Source organism: Littorina saxatilis, linkage group LG16 (genome assembly GCF_037325665.1).
Source record: "Littorina saxatilis isolate snail1 linkage group LG16, US_GU_Lsax_2.0, whole genome shotgun sequence".
In the NCBI taxonomy this organism is placed as follows: Eukaryota; Metazoa; Mollusca; class Gastropoda; order Littorinimorpha; family Littorinidae; genus Littorina; species Littorina saxatilis.
In genome coordinates, this window is record NC_090260.1 from 45,790,905 (window position 1) to 45,812,838 (window position 21,934).

Sequence of the window (21,934 nt, forward strand, 5' to 3'; positions counted from 1 at the left end):
CTCTCTATGTCTCCGTCTGTCTGACTGATTCAATTAAATGTGTAATTACTTAGTTTTGCAAAAGTCAAACTAAGTAGGATATACCTAATTGATTTAGGTCTCTAAATTTTTATTGTAAAATTGTGAGTTTTATTCAAAACAAATTTAATTGGTGTTTTAAACTCAATAATGGGGCATGCTGTGATGAGTAGAAGAATGTGTGCTTACGAGCAGAAAAAGCCCATCAAAGTCAAGAATCGTGTTTTTCTTTTTCTATTTTCACCTTGTAGCTTCATACAAACACTAAGCAACAGTGTAGTTCCACTTCTAGTGCAATATCTTGTACTTTAATTTTGACCATCTGTGTAACACTTTATTGACCCATGATCTGAGCTGTTCACATAACAACAGCGATGCAGCGGGTATTGCCTACGTAAATTTGATTTAATTTCAATCTACACCATTTTCTGCGGTGTTTATATGGTCATTTAAAAAAGATGTTAACAAACCAAACATATTTTTTCATTCAGTTACATTTTGCAGCACTGTCAGCCGGACAGAACAGATAGATCAATACAAACGTGATATATAAACACAGCCGACAGCAGCCGCTATACGCGAACTTCCTTGTGCGGCAGGGAGTTGCTCTTTTCCCAAGCGCTGGCGGCCGGTCTCACTTGCGCACCGCAGTGCAAAGAAGGATGAAGCGTCTCTATGTACTCTATAGTCTCTGGTATCTATTACAGCAATAAATGCATCTCCTTTGTGACTGTTTTGTACTTCTGTGTGTGTGTTCGGGGGGGGGGGGGGGGGGGGGGTGAGACTTAGCTTTGCATCTACCGGTATTTAAGAGTAACTCCTTCTTCTTCTGCGTTCATGGGCCGAAACTCCCTCGTACACTTGTGTTTTTGCACGAGTAGATTTTTCCATGTATGTCCGTTTTTACCCCACCCTTTAGGCAGCCATACGCTGCTTTCAGAGGAAGCATGCTGGGTATTTTTGTGTTTCTATAACCCACCAAACTCTGACATGGATTACAGGATCTTTTCCGTGCGCACTTGGTCTTTGGCTTGCGTGTACACACGAAGGGGGATAAGCCACTAGCAGGTCTGCACATAAGTTGACCTGGGAGATCGAAAATATCTCTAGCCAGCTGGCGGCCGCGGCCAGAATTTGAACCCTCGACCTTCCGATTATGAGGCTGATGTCTTACCACCCGGCCACAGCGCGTTGAAGTAACAATTAGGCATCAATGTTGAGTCTTTATGAAAGCAGCACTTCATAACGTCAAAACTGATTGAATGCAAATTGCAATAATCTTAGACTGATTGCGGTAAGTTTTCTAACTAACTAACATTTGAAATATAGTCAAGATTTGACTAATTGTTTTGTGGAAGACTGGGATGGTGAGATTAGGGTGATTGCTGTATGTGTGTGTGTTATGTAAGTGTGTGTGTGTGTGTGATTGCATGGCATTGTGTATTTCATGTGCCTTCTTACAAAATTAATAACAGGTATTACAGTTGCACCCCCCCCCCCCCCTCCCCTTTTAAGACTGACCCTCCCTTTTAACCTTTGCCGGATGCCGCTTTTGACTACACACGCCCGACGATGCGGGTTTGTCTGAACCCATACATTTGAAAGAGGGTTTTTACCGTTTATTTCTCTGACGACGGGGTGGGTTCAGGGAAACCCACAGCGCTACTTCAGTGGGTGCATCAAGTTTCTCCCTTCACCGACTTCTTGCAGGGGAGGGAGAGGGGGAGGGAGAGGGGGAGGGAGAGGGGGAGGGAGAGACTGAGAGAGACTGAGAGAGACTAAGAAAGAGAGAGAGAGAGAGAGAGAGAGAGAGAGAGAGAGAGAGACTAAGAAAGAGAGAGAGAGAGACTAAGAAAGAGAGAGAGAGAGAGACTAAGAAAGAGAGAGAGACAAAGAAAGAAGAGAGAGAGAGAGACTAAGAAAAAGAGAGAGAGAGACAAAGAGAGAGAGACTAAGAAAGAGAGAGAGAGACTAAGAAAGAGAGAGAGACTAAGAAAGAGAGAGAGAGACTAAGAAAGAGAGAGAGAGAGACTAAGAAAGAGAGACAGAGAGAGAGACTAAGAGAGAGAGACAAAGAGAGACAGAGAGAGACAGAGAGAGAGAGACAGAGAGAGACAAAGAAAGAGAGAGAGAGACTAAGAAAGAGAGAGAGAGACTAAGAAAGAGAGACTAAGAAAGAGAGACAGAGAGAGAGACTAAGAGAGAGAGAGAGAGACAGAGAGAGAGAGACAGAGAGAGACAGAGAGAGAGAGACAGAGAGAGACAGAGAGAGAGAGACAGAGACAGACAGTCAGATAGACAGACAGTCAGATAGACGGATAGACAGATAGACGGATAGACAGATAGACAGACAGACAGACAGACAGACAGAGAGATACGGACAGACAGACAGAGAGACAAACAGTCTCTTGGAGACAAACAGGCAGACAGACACTGTTCCGCCGCTTTGGTAATTATGGGTGTAGCAGAACCCGCGCCGTCGGCAGAGGGATAGTTACAATCACTACTACTCTTTAAAAGTATGGGTTTGCGTGAACCCGCGCAATCGGTAGTGTTTATGTTAATTAACACAAGAAGAGCAAACGCTCGATCGAGTTACTTTCGCAGTTCTGAATATTATATGAGGCATCAGATGGACAGGAAGAAATTGCTATTCACAACACAATGAGTCACGTTCACATAAAATTTGAGCCCGGTCACTTTTATAGTTTCCGAGAAAAGCCCAACGTTAAGTTGTGTGTTGCCGAACTGAAAAGGCTAGTTATCTCCCTTGTTTTTCTGATAACGTTCGTAAAAGGCTACAGATGTAAATACTTTGATGTAAAGAATAATCCTACAAAGTTTCAATCACATCCGATGAACTTTGTCAAAGATATAAAATGTCTAATTTTTCCTTTGACGCTGACCTGTGACCTTGAAAAAGGTCAAAGGTCAACGAAACCATCGTTAAAGTGTAGAGGTCATTGGAGGTCACGACTAAACAAAATATGAGCCCGATCGCTTTGATAGTTTCCGAGAAAAGATATAAAATGTCTAATTTTTCCTTTGACGCTGACCTGTGACCTTGAAAAAGGTCAAAGGTCAACGAAACCATCGTTAAAGTGTAGAGGTCATTGGAGGTCACGACTAAACAAAATATGAGCCCGATCGCTTTGATAGTTTCCGAGAAAAGTCCAACGTTAAGGTGGTGTCTACGGCCGGCCGGCCGGACAGACTAACACTGACCGATTACATAGTCACTTTTTTTCAAGTGACTCAATAATCAATCAATTTTAATGTTTTGTCATGTACACACTAAACATTTGCAGACAGAGAGAAAATTAGGTGTGTGAGAGATACTTAAAATTTCAAAACGATACCTTTAATGGTTCCAGAGTTACAATGATTTTAGTGTGTCTCTGGGTACAGGTGAACCCAGGAAGCACGGCAAAGGTTAAGACCCTGTTTTCTTATTGCTCATAACCTCTGTCCTTTTTACATTTAGTCAAGTTTTGACTAAATGTTTTAACATAGAGGGGGAATCGAGACGAGGGTCGTGGTGTGTGTGTGTGTGTGTGTGTGTGTGTCTGTCTGTCTGTGTGTGTGTGTGTGTGTGTAGAGCGATTCAGAGTAAACTACTGGACCAATCTTTATGAAATTGTACATGAGTTGCTGGGTATGATATCCCCTGACGGTTTTTTTCTTCGTTTTTTTTCCAATAAATGCCTTTGATGACGTCATATCCAGCTTTTCGTAAAAGTTGAGGCGGCACTGTCACACCCTCATTGTTCAATCAAATTGATTGAAATTTTGGAAAAGCAATCTTCGACGAAGGCCGGACTTTAGTATTGCATTTCAGCTTGGAGGCTTAAAAATTAATTAATGAGTTGGCTCATTAAAGTTGTTATTAAAATTGATACAGTAGACCGATTTTGCTACCACGGATGCATTCTATATAATGAACCTCCCAGTGAACGACTCACCCCAAAACGCAACTTACGACCGAGCTTTTGGGGATGACTTTCGCAGATTTGTAGTCGAGCAGACAAAAACAATACATGGCGGCTCTTGCTCCTCGAACTATCGCGAGACGGAAAAAAAACTAAATCTCACGCACGATAGAATCCGCGGCGACTTCCTTAGGAGTCAGGAAGATGCAAATCCTGTGTATCGTCAAGGATAATGACCCAAAACGCGACTTACGACCGAGCTTTTTGGGATGATTTACGACTTTTGCGCATATTTCGAGCAGACGAAAACACAACATGGCGGCTCTCGCTCCTCCAACTATCGCGAGAAGAAATAAAAACGAAATCTCGCGTACATCCGGTTTTTTTTCTGCACGCTATCTAGTCACGATGACTGTCTTGTTGACAAACGAAGATTCGCGAAAGAAAAAGAAAAGCGTTGACTCTTGAGTAGAGAGCTAATAAAGTAATCGCTAATCGAGCGAAGTGGCAATCCGCGGTGACTTCCTTGGGAGTCGGGAATACAAAAATCCTGCGTGTCGTCAAGGATAATAAGGACTCGATGTTATCTAGATGGTGAGAAGGATAGCAAAGCGAAAGTACGCAAAGAGAGGAGCCTGTACGAAGGCCTCAACGATCGTGGTCAAGTTTAGCAATGCAAGGCGACGAATCATTCATATGAGCGGAAAGATGATTCTGGAGAAAAGTCGTTATGCTTTCTATCGAGTTAGGACATTCGGATTTTACTGCTTGCGCCACAATGTCAAATGTGCTTCACTCAGCGGGGAGCGAGCATTACGCCATGAGTAAATTTTCTTTGAAATTTGAGTTCAAGTTGTTCTGCTGTAATGTGTTTGGGTGTGTGTGTGTGTGTGTCTGTGTGTTTTGATATGACAGTAAACTGCAACTGTGTGTTTGTGTGTAAACATGACAGTACATACACTGCAACCAAATTCATGACCGACCGGCCAAAAACTCAAACCCCCCTTTTAATTTAAAGGCATATGTACGCGCTCCCGTGTTTACAAAGTGTAGTTTGCCCATAATCGATGTCAAACGCACCATAAGACCATATAATGACGATATGTCACCATGCGCGGACCATAATACATGCATTACAGCTTGTTCTAGCCTCTGAAAAAGTGAGGATGTCAACAAAGACGCGGAGTTATTTCCCTTGCGTCAACGCTACCTCTGTTGGCAAATCTATAAATAGGACGATCTAGATCAAAATAAAAATTCAAATATATCTCAACATTTAAGGGGTCCTAGACCACAATATCTTGCAGGGAACTTAATTTAGCATGTCTCCAGCTGTTGGTAAAGCAATTAGCGTGTATAGTCATCGAGTACATATGCCTTTAAGACCCCCCCTTTTTACGACCTAATTTTCAAGGTTTTTCCAAAGTCGTAAACAGGGGGTTCTGCTGTACTGGGTTCACAACGGTTGAGCAGATCGCATGCGAGAGGACCCTGATGCTCCTTCCGTTCCTCTGTCAGCTAATGAGGCACCCATTTTGCGGCAAGCTTTTGATGCGGAAGATCATTGAGTAGAACTCTCTGGATTGTTCCATATGAAAGTTGATGTTTTGCTCTTTATACCCGCATGTACACTTTTTAATCTTAGTTCTAAAATGTTGACACAGCAGCTACATTATTCTCGTTTAAAGCACTCTTCGGAAATCTTTTTGGCTTGTCAGAGTTATTCCCCTTTTCCCCAGTTTCAAATTCCCTTTTCTTTTGTCAGATTGTCGAATATGGAACAGCTTTGATTCATGTAACATTCTTCAGCTTTGTAGACATTTTCGTTTTACACTCTTCAAAGAAGTGAAGATTTTCATGGTGCTTGACAAAAGACCCCGTTTTGAAGCACAACCCAAAAGTGACGTATTTTAAAACCTTGTCATGTATGACGTAGTAACCAAATGACTTTGTCTTTTGGAGGTATACCAGTTAAATGTTTGGCCTTTCAAATGATGATCAGTGGCCTGAGACTTGTATAATCGGGGTTTGATCATTTTGTTTGGATCATACCTCGTAAACGCAATCTGTTCTACTGTATAGCCACTACGTCTTATAAAAGCAATCTGTTCTACTGTATAGCCACTACGTCTTATAAAAGCAATCTGTTCTACTGTATAGCCACTACGTCTTATAAAAGCAATCTGTTCTACTGTATATCCACTACGTCTTATAAAAGCAATCTGTTCTACTGTATAGCCACTACGTCTTACAAAAGCAATCTGTTTGCTGAATATGGCAGCCGCAGGGGAATTATTGGCCTATTCACTTATAATTCAGTCGATCGTATGTTTTAACATAAACTGCCTTATCGATGTTACGTTTACAATGAGCTGCACACAAAGGCAGATTTTTTTTCTCAGTGATGTACTGCTGTATACAAAGCCTCACTTACCGTAAACTATTTTGTCTGCAAGCTTGCTCTCTCTGCTTTTTCTTCAAAAGACAAAAGGTTTTGTTAACACTAACAGTCACACACCTAAAAGATGTCACTTTAACAATTAAAAGCTAGCATTTTTTCAGCAAGGTACATTGTATATTGAGGATGTTGCATTTGTTGTTTTAGTGTTAGAGAGGTTTGGTTAACCTTACCGTATGGCTCTGGTTCCGTCATGTGCCAGTACTGTGGTGTCTCTTCTGCGACATCAATCTCTATCTTGATGTCAGACAGAATTGCTGTGTCTCCTTCCTCCATGCTGCAGTGAGAAGCTTCTGCATGTACCTGTCTGGTCACTAATGAAGGCCTTGATGGTTCCCCACTGTTCACGGCGTTACTGTAGAAAAAGAACAAAAAATATGGTACAAGAAAACGAGGATGAAATGGTGCAATGGTTCTGCTTGCACTTGCAGTACAAAAAAAAAAATCTATGGCAGCTGGTCGTTATGGTAATTCTTCCCACACGACATCACAACCACCAAAATAGCACAGCCACCACAGGAACATGTATCTGAACAGCCATTTTCAATTTTTCAAGTGAAAAAAGTCGTGGTCTTGTCTTTCAAAAGTGTTTTGTTTTCACAAACTACAAACATGGCACGCGCCTCTCAGTATATATATCACTATATGCAAAGTAATCATTGTATGCAGAAATCAGCGATAAACAGGTGAAATAGGCAAAAGCTATACGCACTCCGAGTGTTTACAGGATTGCTAGGTCTGTATACACTCCGACAATGAAAAGCTCTGTTACAACTCTTTTATTAATGAAATGCCCCCTAACTAGTCATTAGGAAGTAGCCAATGAAAAACCAATATGATGTATTGACTTCCGCTATCTCTTTTTCGGAGTGTCGAGGGTTGGCAAATAACATTTACATAGCATACAACCGCTTCTGGGTCACAAAGTGTGTTCCAAACTGCCGTGCAGCAACAGTTTTTGTGTGTGTTACTGTATGTTTTTTCAGGGGTTGGACTCTCTTGTGATGAAAAAAGAGGAAATCACTATTTTCTTGGGGGGTTCGATTTTTTTTGAATGGTACATTAAAATCTGTGCAATCTGGTGCATTCTGAAAGTAAAATCGTACTTGTTTGGATCAGGTAAAAAAGACATTCTCCTCGCTCCTCCGCCCCCACCCCTCCCCCCCCAAAAAAAACCCACACACACACAAAAACAAACAAACCCAAAACAACCTCAACCAAACACAAACAAACCACTTTCACACAACAAGGGTAACATTGTAATGGTGCATATTTTATTACGTAATGAACCATGTATCCATAATCCAATACTGGCAATAGTATGATCTAAGTGACGCCCTAATCAGGCATGAAAACAACCGGAGGTGAAAAAAGAGGAAAACAAGAAGGGCAAAGCCCATACGACTCACATGCTTGACCTTGACCATTACAGCAATGACATCATACACTGAGAACTGCTTTACACATTTTTCCTACCAACAAGGTCAAGGTCATCCAAGGTCATGCAACACAAAGCTGTTAATTCAAGACATAGGAAGTACAATGGTGCTTATTGGCTCTTTCTACCATGAGATATGGTTACTTTTAGTGGTTCACTACCTTATTTTGGTCACATTTCATAAGGGTCAAAGTGACCTTGACCTTGATCATATGTGACCAAATGTGTCTCATGATGAAAGCATAACATGTGCCCCACATAATTTTCAAGTTTGAAACAGTTATCTTCCATAGTTCAGGGTCAAGGTCACTTCAAAATATGTATACAATCCAACTTTGAAGAGCTCCTGTGACCTTGACCTTGAAGCAAGGTAAACCAAACTGGTATCAAAAGATGGGGCTTACTTTGCCCTATATATCATATATAGGTGAGGTATTGAATCTCAAAAACTTCAGAGAAAATGGGAAAAATAGCTGTTTTTTAGGCAACATTTATGGCCCCTGCGACCTTGACCTTGAAGCAAGGTCAAGATGCTATGTATGTTTTTTGGGGGGCCTTGTCATCATACACCATCTTGCCAAATTTGGTACTGATAGACTGAATAGTGTCCAAGAAATATCCAACGTTAAAGTTTTCCGGACGGACGGACGGACGGACGACTCGGGTGAGTACATAGACTCACTTTTGCTTCGCATGTGAGTCAATAAAGTGGGGGCCTGGGGGCCGCAGTAGGCCCCCAGTGGGGTCGAGGGGCAACGCCCCTTGTGGGGGCCAGGGGGCAAAGCCCCCTGAAGCTGAAGGGGTTTCAGCATTTCTGAGCCTTAAAATGGGCATATTTATATATATATATGCACAAGCTTTATAAGGCCCCCTGAAACTGAAGGGGCTGTAGGCATTTCAAAATCTGAAATTGGCATTAAATAACCATACATGACAAGCTTGCATGGGGCCCTTGAAAATATAGGGGCTCTAGCTTTTCAAAATATTGAAATGGGTATTAAATTGTTAGCTTGTATGAGGACCCCTTTGAAAACTTTAACACTAAATTCGAATCTAAAAAGATTATAAAGAATATCAGTATTATTGACACACAATTCTCACAGAAATTTAAGCAAGACAAAGACATGCTCAAACATAGCATTTTGTTGTTCATGTCTGTCATAACATACACACGATTGTTAGTACTTTTAACACACAAACAGTGATGACAACACATATAAACATGCAATTTACTTTGCACAATGCAGCTCCCTTGTAGCTTAATATATCCTCACTTTCATATCCTCAGTCCAATTGATCCAGGGTAGAAATCAGGCTATTTTCAAAAGTTTCATCCAGTCTAATAACGTCGCCAATACGACAGCCATCGTATTCTCGGTCAAGCCAGTTCCACCTCCAATCGTTCTTCAGTCCTTCTATGATCCGATTCGCGGCCCCACGCTGTTGAAATCGCCACATTTCATCTGTTAGAGGGTCATCGCAAACTTTGGAAACCTCCGAATTTCCAAGAGAAAAATGTGTTCAAGCGCGGCAGGAAGTGAAGAAAGGCTCGAATCGATCCGTTTGCGGACTCGGCAATTTACGGTTTATCCAATTGTCTGTTGAGCAGTGGCGGGGGTAACGCTTGCCACGTCTTTTGTTTTGCCTCTTTCTTTGGGGGGTCTTCTTTTTTTTCCGGCGGAAATTTAAAAAAAAAAGCGAAAGTGTGACAAAAAAACGGCGGAAATTCCGCTGAAAAGAGAAAGTTTTCATGCCTGCCTAATGCATTGAAGCTCAAACTTACTGTTAGTTATCAGGAGTTTTCAGTCAGCACAATTTCACTCTCAACTTTACTTCAAGCCTCCAGTGTTCTGTTCCATCTTCACTTCTCTCCACTATTATTCAGTCAACAAGTTATAGATACTGTGATGAATTCTCCAATAAGTTCTTTATCAACTTTCTCCCCTGTCCAATCTCATCTCCACTTGTTTTTCAAACTTTCATCCAATGTTGAACATTTGCTTCGTTCGACAATGTCTTTGCGGCGGTCTGACTAAAGACTACGCGACCGCACGCGGCCACACGCGACCTTGCACTACCTTGCGCGCCATTTTGTTTCGAAGTGGATATATTAACGACGAGCAGCGCTTCGAGGAGCGCTGTGATTCACGACGCGATTCACGACGCGCGGTGTATTCCGATCGCAAAGCTTACAACAGCAACAGCAATAAACAGTCAACCCTAAAAACATAGCACCAGTCTATTTCTTTGTCTCAGTGTCACCCTTTCACTTCCTTCACCGTACCATATCGATGCGCTGATGTCAACACAATTCCAAGTTCCGGTGGTAATCACAGTCTTCTGTGACCACCCCCAAAATTCTTACATTTTGAAAGGCTTTAGCAAACACCCACAGTTCCCTCATATTTTTTTTCTTTTCATTCTTTAGTTAAGACTTTATTTGTTCCTAGGTTACATTTTCCCCTCTTAAATTATTCTTAAAAATATCTGTGATCCGGTCTGACTAAATACTACCTTGCACTACCTTGCGCTACAAAACTTAAGCATGTACATGTACTATTTTTTTGTATATATATATATATATAGTATCTTCACAACATTATCGGACTTTATACCAAGTTTTCAGTCACAGAAAAAAACAAGTCGCGGAGTAAGGCGAAATTACTACATTTAGTCAAGCTGTGGAACTCACAGAATGAAACTGAACGCACTGCATTTTTTTCAGTTACAATGACCGTAGTCCGCCGCTCAGCTTGTGCAAAACGGAGTGAAACTGACGAGCCTGTTTAGCGCGGTAGTGGTTTCGCTGTGCTGCATAGCACGCTTTTCTGTGCTTCTCTTCGTTTTAACTTTCTGAGCGTGTTTTTAATCCAAACATATCATATCTATATGTTTTTGGAATCAGGAACCGACAAGGAATAAGATGAAATTGTTTTTAAATCGATTTCGGAAATTTAATTTTGATCATAATTTTAATTTTTTTAATTTTCAGAACTTGTTTTTAATCCAAATATGTGACCCTCCACCACGAAATGAGTCGCATGTCACCTCGCGTGGTTCTGCGCTAGGCTTAATAAAAGTCCGGGGAGTGTCTGGTAACAGTGTGAGGGTCACCTTAGTCACAGGCTTCTAACTCAAACAAACAAGTTTTCGCTCTTTTCTAAATCGATTTTCACCACTGGATAGAGCATAAAAAACTCTTTAGAAAAATGTAAAACTATGAAAATCATGCAAAGGTGACATGCGACTCATTCCGTGGTGGAGGTTCACATATAACATATGTATATGTTTTTGGAATCAGAAACATGACGAAGAATAAGATGAAATTGTTTTTGGATCGTTTAATAAAAAAATAATTTTAATTACAAGTTTCCGATTTTTAATGTGGGAAAGTCGGGTGGAAGGACAAGGATATATATGCACAGGCAGAGGAGCATACAAAATAAGACACCAAAGACAGAGGTTGCTTTAACTTATCTTTTATTGAAGGAGATCATGTAACTAAAAATAACCACTCAGTTAGCTTATCTAAGTCATAAATATTCCAAAACAGTTTAGCTAAATTTGGTTGCAACTAGAAACAATGCTATAAGTTATAAAATAGAAACAATAAACAGAGCTCTAATACAAGAAATAGCAATGCTTACATCTAACCAGAAATACCAATTATGAATTCTGATATCTACCAGTACCAGAATCAGCTAGAAACAATATATGTATTTAGTGTAAAACCAGAAATATAAACTATGAGTTCTGGTATCAACCAGAAATATAAACTATGTGTATATAAATGACCCAGAAACAATATATGTATTTCTGGTGCAAACCAGAAAGCAGTGTAAAGAAGAAGGCACTAAAAAGAAAAGAAAATACAAGTATAAACAACATGCCTTCTAAGTCACACATGACATAATACAAATCATAAACCAATGAATGTATCATTTGTCAAAATAATCATGACAAATATAGACAAGTAACAATACAGCCAAAATCCTGCAGACACAGCATTCTCTGAAAGAGAATCCACAGTGAGTTAAACAACTCCACAACAGCTAATGTCAAGGGAAGTAACCAACATCTTCCCTTAGGCCTAAGCCTTGCATAGGAAAATGCTTTACATAAATTAAACAACTGCATGAACCGCAACTGCAAAATAATAGTTATTATTAAGCATGTTCATCGCCATGAAGACACTTCTTCATCGAGTTGAATAATAACGACAAGAATAAGAAAGATAACTCAGGCATGGGGTAAGCGCAAGCTTCCATGCTTCAAAATGAAGCGTTAAACAACAGTCTATTACTTTACAGGGAAGCGCGACTAAATCATATCGCTTTAGATTAAAAGTCTGCTATGCACCTATGCAACTGCACAAAATGTTAGGGTTTTATCAGTCGCTAAGTTCTTCTGTAGGCAAGCGCCTTTAAAGTGCAACATGGGAATTAATAGTTGAAATTGTGCATCCTGTAGACAATATCTTCCTATTGTCTGAGATCTTAACTCAGAAGAGCTCTATCATTCTCATGCCTGAATTCATCAAAGGAATGATAATCAAAACTCATAAGATTATGTACAGGTAAAAGGGTATTAATACAAATGAAGACTAGCAAAATATCAGAGTATGAAAATGCATGTGACAAACAGAGTAGAACCAGTAGAGTGACACAGGACAGAATACATAACATGACTGGCTCACACAAAGCCAGACAAAAGACAGGGAAGGTAAGCCATGTAATGTGTATCAGGGGCGGACCTAGGGGAATGGGGGCGCTCTGACATCATTACACGGGGGACGCCGGTCAAAAGGACTACAATCTTACATCAGCCAATTAACCGTCAACGACATACGGCTTGAAATGCAGCAACATGATCAAACGCATGTAACGTAACGCATCACAAAACTTCATAAAGCATGTCATTGTTGTACACTTCGCCTACAAAGTTACAGTTACAGTACTGGAAACAAAGAGCGATCCTCAGCGAAGCGAAAACTGAGAACTTCTTTGTTCCTCAACAAACTGGCTACGAAGCGGAATTCCGTCCAGCAAAGTATTCAAATCCCTTCTCATCGAAAACCGAGATCTGAGAAAGGTTCGACTTACCTTACCGGACTTCATCGTTATAAAACTGTCCTTGTAAAAAGGAGATCTAACATAGGTCTACTCGACTTAAACATAGTGGGACAAGCTTTTCATCGAGTTCATAACCCAAAATATATGTGTTAACCATAATTCCCGTTCATCAATTGTAGGGGTTTCTGCGCCTAAATCGTAAATAGGTAGCTTTACGGGCCAATGGCACTGGGGGCTTAACTTTGGGCTTTTAACCGACTACTACTCAGACTCTACTGATCTCCAGAAATAATATGTGATGAAAATGGGAAAAAGATCGCAACGATACACATGGGTCTTCTCGACATAAAATATTGCGAGACAGGCTTTTTCTCAGCGAAAACGAAACGTATGAGAACGAGTCTGCCTTACTTGATTCTTACGAGTCTTTAATTTACAAGACTCTAAAACAACTTTAGAATAACTGGTCATCAAATATTAGAAGTTATTAACGCTCAATTTCAGCGCCAAATCATGAAAGTAATTAGAAACTGATCTAGAATACACAGATCTCTCCGCTAGATCAAAATGGCGTCATCAACTCTGACGCGAGACCGGTCGGACATCGCCCGGGACCAAATCAGCGTCAAAATGTACATATATGCAAACATCATAGCATCAAATGAAACATAAGAATAGGGCATAAGGAAAGAATACAGCATAAGGAATGAATACAGCATAAGGAATGAATAAAGTAGGTATGTTACAAAATGCGTGCGCAGCTCAATTTTTGACGTCATTGAAAATGACCCCCCATTTTCTGATCACTCACACTGTCTCAGTTTTGGGGTCCTCTTTTTTATTCTTGTCCAAATTTACATCACATGGGCACCCTGTCGAAGACGTAGAGCACATTCTTGACTTTAAGATTGAGAAAGATGGCGAGTCCAACACTGTCGAGCTCGCCGGCCAGAATATCGGGCGAAGAAGACACAAAAGAGGTACTTTTATAAACCAATTTATAGCCTTTGAACTCTTATGAGACCCCTCTGAACAGTTAGTTTGACCATTTTCCTGCTGTTTCCCAAAGTTTCAAGTCGATAAAGCGATGCGAAGTACCTTTTAACGGATGCGCCGCTTTGCGCCCGGATTGTCACCCATGTTGTATTCACATCCAACATGGCGGTTTTTTTAATTTTTTATAGTTGTTTAGATAGAGCTCTGAACCTTTCTTTTAATACCAAATTGAACAATATTGATAAACAAATGTGTGAGTTACAGTTAATTTTAGCTGAAAAATGTCAAAAATGGTTTCACTTTATCCTCTTTGCCTCTATTACGAATTTTATTACTTTAAAAATTCATAACTCGGGTTACACTTATCCAATCTCAAAGTTATATATACCATTGGAATGCTGATTTTCTGCTCTTTCAAGTGATATAGATCAAAATGAAAATTTTGAATTTTTTTGTAACATACCTAAATAAAGCATTTAGTTACTTACAGATTCTCCTCAGTGAGCACACTTGGAACCTAAACACAAAACTGCTGCTGACGCTAGTCGCGAAACACAAGGGCACGAATTCACAAGTCGCGATAAATTTGGGCAGAGGTTCGACACTGTCACGACAACAACATATGAGCAGCACACAGCCCACTCGATGATCGGTCTCACTAGACGCGTCTGCTGATCTAGCCTAATGCTCTCCCTTTTAAAGGCTGGTCAACTCCGATTCCCAATAGCCAATAGGAAAGATACCCGGTGTCAGACAACGGGGGGCGTCGTCTTAAGATTGCCTGCCCAAATGAAAGGGATCGTTACCGAGGCATGAAGCCGGGTCGGTGTCAAGCACCGGAAATATTACAAGTAGTTACACTAGCTGAAGGGGGAAGAAGGGGCCTGTTTGCCGTGCACACCGGATAAAACTCATTAGATTACAACCAGTTACAAAGAAGGGGGGGGGGGGTAAGAGACTAAAACCTTCAAGCTACCTGACATCTTCAATGATTGTACCCTGTCAAAAGAAATGACACCCACTTGACAAACCGCCGTCCAACGATACCCAGACAGTCTGGCGACACATTACAAAACGACCACCTAAATCTGAGATAAGAGATTAGAAATGCATCCGGTCGGGGTCTACCCTACGATAGTAAACACACAATAAAGTACAATGCACAAAGACAACCAGGTATTATTTAGTCACTCCTTAGGCACTGATGGTTAGAGGTTACGCTGCTGCTTCTCATCATTTCAAGTTAGGGATTTCTTAGCACAAAGGGCATTATTTAAATGTAAACCCAATGTGACTAGAACACACACACAGGGAATAGCTATAGACAGGGGAGGCAACTGGGTCGGGCAGGAGATAATCACACAACTGAAGAGACGGGGCACAGCACTTGGCTACATTAATGACCAAACTCACTCATTAGTTTTTAAGCCACCAAACTGAAATGCAATACCAAACCCCGGCCTTCGTCGAAGATTGCTTTGCCTAAATTTCAATCAATTTAATTGAAAAATGAGGGTGTGACAGTGCCGCCTCAACTTTTACAAAAAGCCGGATATGACGTCATCAAAGGTATTTATCGAAAAAATGAAAAAACCGTCCGGGGATACCATTCCCAGGAACTCTCATGTCAAATTTGATAAAGATCGGTCCAGTAGTTAAGTCTGAATCGCTCTACATGCACACACACACAGACACACACACACACACTTACACCACGACCCTCGTCTCGATTCCCCCCTCTATGTTAAAACATTTAGTCAAAACTTGACTAAATGTAAAAATAAGGGAGTTATAATGTATTTTGCGACGAGCTATCAAGCGAAAGTGAAAGCATCGTGGTTCAGCGTCCGACCATGTTCGTATTGATCTAAGAACGCAGGCTCAACCTCAAAATAAAGAATGTTCATGTAATATTTTTATATATATATATATCTAGAATCTTCACAACATTATCATACTTTGTACCGAGTTTTAAGTCACAGAAATAACAAATAAGGAAGTTATGATGCATTTTCGAAGAGCTAGCGAGCAAAGGTGCAAGCATCGGATATCTGCGTCCGACCATGTTCGCATTGTTTTTAGAATCCCTCGACCACAAATTAAAGTACGGTCGTTTAATAATTATTCTTATATATCTAGTATCTTCAGGACATCATCTGCCTTTACATCGAGTTTTAAGTCACAGAAATAATAAAAATAAGGGAGTTATGATGCATTTTGTAAGATCTAGCGAGGATGATGATAATGATGGTGAAAATTATGATACTGATGTCGATGATTATCATGATGATGATTGAATGAATGGAGCAAAAGAGAGCGATAACTAGAAAAAGGAACATCAGCATGTACAACAACAACAACAACAAGAACAACAACAACTGACAACATACTTCAACAACAACCGTCTGCGTGTGAGTGTGTGGAGTGTTCAAGTTGTTAGTGTATACGTGAGTGTTATGTGTGTGTGTGTGTGGGGTGTGTGTGTGTGTGTATTTGTGTTTTGACACTTCTGCCGACAAAAGTGACAAAACACTCCCGTATACAGCCGACCTGCCTTGAACTGCCGACGTCACCAGATCGTATCGCCGACTTTTTCGGATTCAGGGGAGTGAATTTGTGCCGATGGTGTTAAAAACTTTTGAGTCTTTTTTCTATGGCGGTACTGACAATATCGTTATTGAAACAATCCCAGTGCACTAAGGGATTTATAGAGCAAATCTCGAAAATAATTATTGAACTCATAGCGCTTCATTCAATAATGAATTTTCTCCATTTGCTCTATAAATCCCTTAGTGCACTGGGATGTCTCAATAACTTAAATAATAATAATAGAACATTAGTATACGGGGTTTCTCTGCAACTAAAAGTACTTAAATACAATAGCTTGGAAAAGCAATACATGTAATATAAATGCATACCCGAGGCTGAAATGTTTCCTGGTCAACATATTAAATTGTACTGTACACTTAATACAGGGAGAAAAGCATGTCAGTTTCTCGCAAATGAAGGACATTGGTGGTAAAATGTCAAAGACTTCACCCCAAACAATGATTTATTTGTTTGTTTGTTTGTTTGCTTAACGCCCAGCCGATCACGAAGGGCCATATCAGGGCGGTGCTGCTTTGACATTTAACGTGCGCCACACACAAGACAGAAGTCGCAGCACAGGCTTCCTGTCTCACCCAGTCACATTATTCTGACACCGGACCAACCAGTCCTAGCACTAACCCCATAACGCCAGACGCCAGGCGGAGCAGCCACTAGATTACCAATTTTAAAGTCTTAGGTATGAGCCGGCCGGGGTTCGAACCCACGACCTCCCGATCACGGGGCGGACGCCTTACCACTAGGCCAACCGTGCCGGTCCAAATGATGATTCCTTTGTGAGTGCACCGAGTGTTTACATCCCTGAATGAGAAGGGAAGGATTTAGCATTTCATGCAGCAATGTTCTAACTTTAAATACCATTACTGTTTTTGAACAAACTTGACCCCACGAATGCCAAGTCAATGTTCAGATCTTAGGAAAGGAGGGGGGATATAATTATAGTCAGTGTGCAGTTTACATGAGATCAACTAGTTCAAATGCAAAAGCTGGTCTTAGACGAAAACTGAGCTCGTTACTTCGCTGTATGTATCTGAAGTTTTTCCTGGACCAGCTTTCTCATTCGGTCACATCAAATGTGAACAACTTTCCATTGACTCAAATGACTGTTTAAGATGCCTCCATAACCTTCACCTCACTTTATTCCCTGACAGTGACACACGAAAATACAAAATAATTTGCTTTCTCTGTTCTCTTTTAATCAAACATGACTAAACGGAGTGCAACTTTTATCGACTGTAACTGGAAGGTGTAATGTAGCAGGACGGCAGTCCTGCCCACAGATGCAGGCACTTGGTTACCCCCACCTGCCCCTCGTTACCCCCACCCACTTACCTGCTGCCAGCCAGCAGCACTCTCACGACACTGAGCGTAGATTTTGGAAGGTATAAAAGAGGCCAGCTCAGCATGTCCCGCTATGAAGCCCGGGTGTCCGTTCGGCCAACAGCCAAAAAAGTAACCATTTCAGCACTGACCCAAGACGACCCAACCAGGTCCCAAGCCCATTTCAGGTCTCCTCTAGCAGCCGGCAGCCAGCTGTCTACATCCCCCCCCCCCCTCCCCCGCATTTTTATTTTTTATTTTCATACAAAGCCGGGTTTTCCCGTGTAACATGCCCCTAATGGCTTTGCCGTGAGGGCGTAAAACTTTCATTTCACATGTCCCGCTAGCACTAGCACTACAGTACTGAAATATATGTGCTCCCTCACTTTTCTTCTCTCTATCTTTCACTCATTCATGCTAAAATTAGTGTGTACTCACTACCACTACATCAGTGTACTTAAGGCTGGCTCTGTAACTAGTGGTGAACAACAGTGTGAAGCTTTTCGCTGATGACACCAAGCTTTACGCAAGAAGTGACTCAACCGAACTCACAAACTCAATCTAAGGCCCCCCCCCAAAATTGTCTGTTTCTGGTAACATGGCTAAAAAAAATAGGGTCGGTAGGTAGGGATTTTTTTAAAAATTTTTTTTATTTTTTTTTTTACCCCAAATGTAGACCAATAAAACTAACTTTAAAAATCGCGCAAAGAATGAAAGAGACTGGATTCACTATACATAGAGACAAGACACTCAACACATTTACAAATCGTCAGCGGACTTTCGTTTTCACACGTTTTTGTTGTTCATTTTCTCACCCTGTCCTTTACCACAAAAAACAAAAAAAAATTTTTTGAGTTTGGAAAAAAAAAGTTGGATTGGATTGGATTGGATTGGATAAGATTTACAGTCTAGTGAGGTTACCCTCATGGAAATTCGGGCTGCTTTCTCCCCGGGGAAAGCGAGCTGCCATACACACGGCGCTACCCATATTTTTTTTTTCCTGCATGCGTGTATTCATGTTTCCTGAGACTTAATGCCGTGTGAGATGGAATTTTTTTTAAACTTTATTCCAAGTCCCACGGGTATTTGATGGACATTTTTATCTATGCCTAAACAATTTTGCCAGGAAAGACCCTTTTGTCAATCGTGGGATCTTTAACGTGCACACCCCAATGTAGTGTACACGAAGGGACCTCGGTTTTTCGTCTCATCCGAAAGACTAGCACTTGAACCCACCATCTAGGTTAGGAAAGGGGGGAGAAAATTGCGGCCTGACCCAGGCCTGAACACGCAACCTCTCGCTTCCGAGCGCAAGTGCGTTACCACTCGGCCACCCAGTCCCAGTTTAGGGTCGGCGCCGAAATTTAGGGTCGGTCGGGTGACCAGAAACAGACAATTTTTTTTTTTTTGGCCTAAGATGACTTGGACAGACTCCAGGAATGGTCAGAGACATGGCTCTTGTCCTTCCACCCCCAGAAATGTCACACCATGAAAATAGGTCCAAAGAAATCGGACGCAAAATACCACATGACAAACTCAGCAGATGGAGTACAGCATGAACTATCTGAAACGACGCTAGAGAAAGATCTAGGTGTGCACATTGACGACAAACTGTCTTTCAAGGAATACATTACAACATCAGTGTCAAAGGCAAACAGAGTACATGTACTTGGAGTAATTAGAAGGACCTTTCAGAACTTGGACAAGGAAACCTTCGTACTATCTGTACAAAAGCTTGGTCAGGCCCATTCTAGAATATGGTCACTCAGTTTGGAATCCACAGGCTAAAGGGCTCTGCAAAGACCTAGAGAATGTCCAGAGAAGGGCAACAAGGATGATTGGAAGTCTGAAGGAACTGTCATACTCAGAAAGGCTTAGGATCCTGGGAATTCCTTGTCTCCAGCATCGTCGGCGCAGGGGTGATATGATTGACACTTTTAAATACCTCAAAGGTATATACATTACCCAGAAACCCAATCTACCCAGACCCCCACCCACTGAAAGGGACATGAGAGGAAACAGTTTTAAACTGTTTAAAAACTTTGCCAAGTCGAAAGTAAGGAGTGCCTTCTTCGCAGACAGAGTTGTCTTAGACTGGAACACCCTGCCCGACAATGTTGTGACAGCTGATAGCGTTAACTGCTTTAAAGCACAACTGGACAGCCACTGGACAGACACATCAAGTGTCTACACACCAAGCTGCTACTAGCCCCATGCAGCTTACCTTTGTGGATCGGCGTACAGGTTTTTAACCTAAATCGTCGCACAAGTACAAGTAAGTAAGTAAGTAACTGTAACCTTGGTCGTTCTTACAATTGAAGCAATTTAACTGTTGGGCCACAGAAGAAATAGAGTTCGCACTTTGCGCAGCTTGTTGTCGCTGAATGCATGTTAAAAAAAAACCTGTCAATGCTCACTTGTTTCTAAGCAAGATTGCAGAAAGTGTCGGGAAGAAATGTGAGGGGTGTCCGGGTTGAACCCGACCCCCGGTCTGGTCGTGTGTCTGGTCGCTTGATCTTGTGCCTTCTCCGCTCATCGTTCACACCTTCTACTTGAAGAAAGACAGGCCACGATTAATTGTTTGGTTAGCTGCACAATTCGCCAACGCACAATGTGAACCGTCAGTGGTTGTCTGTTTTATCACAAAATAGTATCGGAATTTCCGCCATCGGGAGTTCGGCAGACGCCATGTTTTCTCCGAGCGGATGTACGTAACTTGAATGAAGTCGGAATGACTTCCCTTGCATTGTCTTACAACACAAAGCTACTGAAAGACGAGAGCAACGTATTGCTGACCGGGAGAGAGAAACATGACTTTACCGATTCTTGTAACCTGTGTGTGTGTGACTGTGTGTGGGTGTGTGTGTGTGTGTGTGTGTGTGTGTGTGTGTGTGTGTGCGCGTGCGTTCATGCATTAGCGCCTAGAACTGTACCCACGGAATATGCGCGATATAAGCCCGGCTCATTGATTGATTGATTGCATGCTGATCCGAACCACCCCCCCGGCGTGTATACTACATTGGGTGTGCACGTTAAAGATCCCACGATTGACAAAAGGGTCTTTCCTGGCAAAATTGCTTAGACACAGTTAATAATTGTCTACCATACCCGTGTGACTTGGAATAAGGCCGTGAAAGGTAAATATGCGCCGATATGGCTGCAATCTACTGGCCGTATAAAATTTCATCTCACACGGCATCACTGCAGAGCGCCTAGAACTGTACCCACGGAATATGCGCGATATAAGCCTCATTGATTGATTGATTGATTGATTGATTGCATGCTGATCCGTGACTTAATGTCACATTGTACGTCTCTGAAAAATTAAGAACTTATAAAGAGAGAGGCCGGAGCAAGTGAGAGAGCGTGTGTGTTGTTTATGCAACCGAGTGAATAAATATATAATTTGGCCGTGGCTTCTCAGTAGTTGAGGGCGCGAAGCGTTAACTCGAAGAAGACAAATTTGGATTACAACAATTAAGGACAATTGACCGATGTGGTGCAACCTGAGCCCAACAAATCAGTACCCTACTACTTTCCCGGCCAAACCATCACTTAGAAGACAAAGGCCGACTTCTTGGGGAGTCTGGGGGCATGTCCCCCCGGAAAATGTTGATAAAGGTCAAGGTCATGTGCATGGCTCATGTCGTCAACAAGTTTTGGCTGCGATGAAAATTGTTCAATTTCGCCGGGCAGTAATAAGAGGCATCAAGCTTCAAACATTGATCATCCGATATCGTTTCGCTAGCATCCAAGCTCTCACAGTTGCTTCGCGTACGATATCGTTTCGCTTGCATCCAAGCCCTCGAATTTGCTTTATATCCGATATCGTGCCCGCTAGCATATATTTGCTAGCCAAACGATATCGTGCCGTTAGCCACTCCGGAGATATTATCACCCCATGGAAGTTTTCTGTGTGGAGTTTTAAACAGTAATAAATTCAAAGTTTAGGAGATGTTTGATCGAGTATCGACAAACTCATCCCTGTTCACAGTGTTACTGTTGTCTGTTACACTAACCCGCTACTCACATAACACTTGCACTTTTGGTCCACTCTACTGAAAAGGTAAAGTACATTGCTTGTATCTACACCTTA

At 41.6% G+C, this 21,934-nt stretch overlaps 1 protein-coding gene across 3 annotated transcripts in view; it reads right to left on the reverse strand.

Moving 5' to 3' along the window:
• The window catches only part of LOC138949704 (oocyte zinc finger protein XlCOF6-like), a 53,837-nt gene extending 33,310 nt beyond the window's left edge, over window positions 1-20,527 (reverse strand). The window contains exons 1-2 of one of the 3 annotated variants that reach the window (XM_070321495.1): window positions 20,256-20,527; window positions 6,579-6,760 (exon numbers count right to left, since the gene is read on the reverse strand). In XM_070321495.1, coding sequence (XP_070177596.1) covers window positions 6,579-6,760; window positions 20,256-20,374 — 301 coding nt within the window. In that variant the 5' untranslated portion in view covers window positions 20,375-20,527. Of the gene's footprint in view, window positions 1-6,578; window positions 6,761-9,117; window positions 9,605-9,626; window positions 10,321-20,255 lie in introns of those variants that run through there. The other 2 variants (XM_070321496.1, XM_070321497.1) reach the window with 2 other exon arrangements.
• Window positions 20,528-21,934: the final 1,407 nt, after the last annotated feature.